The 5,000-nt window shown below is 41.6% G+C and overlaps 1 protein-coding gene across 1 annotated transcript in view; it reads left to right on the forward strand.

Annotated features, from left to right (window-relative positions):
• LOC122262375 (phenoloxidase-activating factor 1) overlaps window positions 1–5,000 on the forward strand; it is a 12,405-nt gene that overhangs the window by 5,540 nt on the left and 1,865 nt on the right. The window contains exons 5-7 of the mRNA XM_086544946.1: window positions 817–1,116; window positions 1,799–1,888; window positions 1,957–2,051. Coding sequence (XP_086401072.1) covers window positions 817–1,116; window positions 1,799–1,888; window positions 1,957–2,051 — 485 coding nt within the window. The remainder of the gene's footprint in view (window positions 1–816; window positions 1,117–1,798; window positions 1,889–1,956; window positions 2,052–5,000) is intronic.

Raw genomic sequence — 5,000 nt, forward strand, 5'->3', positions numbered from 1 at the left:
ATGAGAGTAACATAACGCCTTCTTAATAACTCCAAGTGCACGGATTCGAGTCCCGGATGTAGGAAGGGCATCCGGTAACTTGTAACGGTTGCCACTTGTCAATTAAAATCCCACCAATAGATGGCGCCCTCCTCGGTCTTAAATTTAAAGGGGAAATCGTGGCGCCAAATTCGATCTATTTTTAGAAGTAATAGTAGAAATATTGTTATAATGATGATGTTATGATAGTGATGATATGAAGAGACGTAAAAAAAAACGAATGAGGGTAAGAAGAATGAATTGAAGAATGAGAGTAATGATAATGATAATATTGATGGTGATAATGAGGATTTTTATCATTATTGTTGTTGTTGTTGTTATCCTTTATATTATTATGATCATTATCATTGTATTTATCGTTTGTCATTGATAACATTATCTTTCGTATCACTTAATATTATTATTATCATTATCATTGTTATTACCATTATCATTGTTAATATCATTATTATTATTTTCATCATTATCATTATTATCGTTGATTTCCTAATTATCTTTTTCACTATCATTATTATTATCATTATCATCTTTATCAATATCAATATCATTATCATTATCCTAATTATTATCATCATTATCATTATTATTATCATCATTATATTATTATTATCATCATTATCATTGTTATTATCATCATTATCATTGCTATCATCATCATTAACATCATAATAATTATATCATCTCTATCAATATCATCCTAATTATTTTCTCCATATGAATATAAAACACGTTCCCATACAATCAATAGAATCCCCAAATAGAATACCCATTAAAATTCTCATTCTCATTCTCCGTATTCCTCTATTTATCATCAATATATTTCCCATCAAATCATCATAATCATTTATCTCTTAATTTTCAGAACAGTTGAAGAAGTCCTACTAGGAGATTGGGACACCTCGAAGGACCCGGATTGCACGAGCAACGGCAAAGGGCGGGACGTATGTGCTCCTCCCGTGCAAAGATTCCCCATTGAGGAAGTAATCGTACATCCTGAATTCAATCTGCGTGGGATACTTTCCGATGACGTTGCTCTTATTAGGCTCGGTAGGCCTATCGACTTTGGGAGATTTGGTGGTATGTATTTTTTTTTTCTTTTATGTTTTTTTTTCTTTTCTTTTCTTTTTTTTTTTTTTTTTTTTTTTTTAGTTGTGTTGTTATTTCACACACACACACACACACACACACACACACACACACACACACACACACACACACACACATATATATATATATATGCATAAATATGTATGTGTGTGTGTGTGTGTGTGTAATTTTGAAGCAATTAAGGATTTCGAATATCGAAGTTTTTAGTATTTCACTTTAATTCTGAACATACAAACATGATATATATATATATATATATATATATATATATATATATATATATATATATATATATATATATATATATTTATATATATATATAAATATATATATATATATATATATATATATATATATATATACACACAATACTTAAAGATTACAGGACCACACATTGATAAAGGAATCAACGACTCATTATATTTTATTCATTAAATACGACTACAGCCGAACACACATACATTACACATCCCCCCGAGCTCTCCGAAACAACCTCTGCACACAACACAAATCACACACCTACTAGCTCGAAAAAAAAAAACACGAAATTTCTTCAACCCACACGTATCACAATGACCTATCACTCCTTCCTTAGATTAATCACCACCAATTTATATAAAAAAAAAATCAAATCACCTTTACGTTCCCACAGGTTTCATCCAACCGGTATGCCTCCCTCAGCCGGAAGAGACCCAGGAGCCAATGCTTTCCAAAGGAGGTATTCTGACCAGCTGGTCCTTTAGTGGGGTAGGAGGGAGAGGGGGAGGAGGGGAGGTCTGAGCGTTTTGATGGGTGGTCACAACACAAAAGACCTCAAAACCATAAATCTTCTCTCTTCTCTCTTGACCTCCGTTGATAAGGCCGCTTGCAACAAGATCTTGCGAGATGTTTTTGTGAAGGAACAGGTAAAGTATTAATATTTTCTAAGGTTGATTTACGTAGGATACTATATATATCTGTACAGTTTATCTATATCTATATGTGTGTATGGATAGGTGGGTAGATATATGTAGATAGATACTGGGAGATAGATATATAGATATGGATAGGTTTAGATAGATATAGATAGATATAAGTAAATATAGAGAGATAGATAAATAGATAGATAGGTATGGTTAGATATAAGTAAATATAGAGAGATAGATAAATAGATATATAGGTATAGTTAGATATAAGTAAATATAGAGAGATATATAAATAGATAGATAGATATAGATATCGATATTGACATATATATATATATATATATATATAATATAATAATATATATATATATATATATATTTATATATATATATAAAAAGTATATATATATATATACATATATATATATATATTTAGATATATATATATATATATATATAGATAGATAGATAGATAGATAGATAGATAGCCCTACATACACATATACATATATGTTGAATAGATCGATAGATTTATAAACTGATTAATGTACTCTTTCTAAAAAGTTTATGATTATGGTTACAGATACGTTTTTTTTATCCGTATCACTAACAATGTAAATGCAAAACATCATCTTCAGAATCATCATCGTCATCATCATCATTACAGCTGATAATGTCATCATCATTATTATCATTATCACTATCCTCATTACTATCACATCTATTCAACAGTACTTTTATCATTTCATTCCACCCTTCCACCACCATTCCTCTACCCCCTCCCTTCCTCCATTCCACCCTTCCACCACCATTCCTCTACCCCATTCCCTTCCTCCATTCCACCCTTCCACCACCATTCCTCTACCCCCTCCCACGTCTGACATCGGGGGGCCACATGGAATATCGCACTGTCCGGGATCGTGGGCTACGGGGCTACATCTCCTTCCTCCATTCCACCCTTCCACCACCATTCCTCTACCCTCTCCCCTCCTCCATTCCACCCTTCCACCACCATTCCTCTACCCATTCCCTTCCTCCATTCCACCCTTCCACCACCATTCCTCTACCCATTCCCTTCCTCCATTCCACATTTCCATCACCATTCCTCTACCCATTCCCTTCCTCCATTCCACCCTTCCACCACCATTCCGCAGCCCATTTTTCTCCCATGTCCTTCCTCCATTCCACCCCTTCACCACATGACTCTACCCCCTCCCCTTCTCTATGCACCCTTCCTCCACCTTACTCTCCGCTCCCTTCCAACATGCACCCGGCCACCACCATTCTCTACCTCTCCCCTCTCCATTCCACCTTCCACACCATTCTCTAACCCTTTACCTTCCTCCATTCACCCTTCCACACCATTCCTCAACCCATTCCTTCTCATTCAACCCTTCCACCAACATTCCTCTACCATTCCTTCCTCCATTCAACCCTTTCCACACCTTTCCTGCTATTGTTCTACTCTACCCAGCCTCCCTCAACCCCTCCCCCCTCTATTCCACCACCTCCACCACATCCTGTACCCCCCGGGCCGCTTCACTCCATTCCACCCTTCGCATGCCCCCAGTTTCCTCAACCCCTCTCACCTCCTCAGCCGATGGGTCCCACCCTTCCGACTACACCGATTAGGCAGGTCCTCCACTCTCTCTCCCTTCCTCCATTCCACCCTTCCACCACCATTCCTCTACCCCCTCCCTTCCTCCATTCCACCCTTCCACCACCATTCCTCTACCCTCTCCCCTCCTCCATTCCAAACGGCACATACATTACATCGACCCTCCCCTTCCTCCATTCCACAATTCCACCACCCTTCCTCTACCCCCTCCCTTCCTCCATTCCACCCTTCCACCACCATTCCTCTACCCATCCCTTCCTCCTTCCACCCTTCCACAACCAGTCGCTAACCCATTCCCTTCCTCCATTCACCTTCACCACCATCCTCTTCCCCCCTCCCCTTCTCTATTCCTCCCTTCCACCACCTTTCTTGCCCTCTACCCCCGCCCTCCTCCATCCACCCTTCCAACCACCATTCCTCTACCCTCTCCCCCTCCTACATTCCACCCTTCCACCACAATCCCGACCCTCTCCCTCCTCCTTCCTCCAGTCCACCCAGCCCACACCATCCTCTACCCTCTCCCCTCCTCCATGCCAACTTCCACCTCCGATCCTCTAACCCTATTCCCTTCCTCCATCCACCCTTCCACCACATGCCCTCGACCCTTTTCCCTTCCTCCATTCCTCCATCCACCGCATTACTTCCCCATCCCTTCCTCCATTCCACCCTTCCACCACCATGCATCGACCCTATTCCCTTCCCTCAATACCACCCTTCCACCACCATTCATCTACCATAGTCGTACTCCTTCACACAGTCATCCATCATTACTTTACCCCAGTCCCCTTCCTCACATTCCAACCGTACTCCACCATTTTCCTCTACCCCCTGGACGGGGCCCCTCCCTCTATTCCACCCTTGGGGGAGCCACACATTCCTCTACCCCCAGTCTCTTCCTCCATTCCACCCTTCCACCACCATTCCTCTACCCTCATCGCGCCTCATCACCCGTCCCTCTCCATTCAGCAACCTTCGCGGACCCACCATGGCTCCTCTACCACTCTCCCCTTAGCCGCCATTCCACCTGGGTTGGGGGGTCCAGCCATCCATTCCTGGGAAAGACCCTCTCCCCTCCTCCATTCCACCCTTCCCCCATCAATACTTTTCCCCATTCCCTTCCTCCATTCCACCCTTCACCCATTTCACCCCCTCCCTTCCTCCATTCCACCCCTCCACCACCATTCCTCTACCCTCTCCCTTCCTCCATTCCACCCTTCCACCACCATTCCTCTACCCCATTCCCTTCCTCCATTCCACCCTTCCACCATCATTACTTGCACCGCACCGCCATTCTGTCCCGTCCTCATTCCACCCTTCCACCCACCTACTTC

This window comes from Penaeus japonicus, unplaced genomic scaffold, assembly GCF_977035675.1.
Source record: "Penaeus japonicus unplaced genomic scaffold, GWHDUDI00000001_assembly GWHDUDI00000015, whole genome shotgun sequence".
NCBI lineage: Eukaryota > Metazoa > Arthropoda > Malacostraca > Decapoda > Penaeidae > Penaeus > Penaeus japonicus.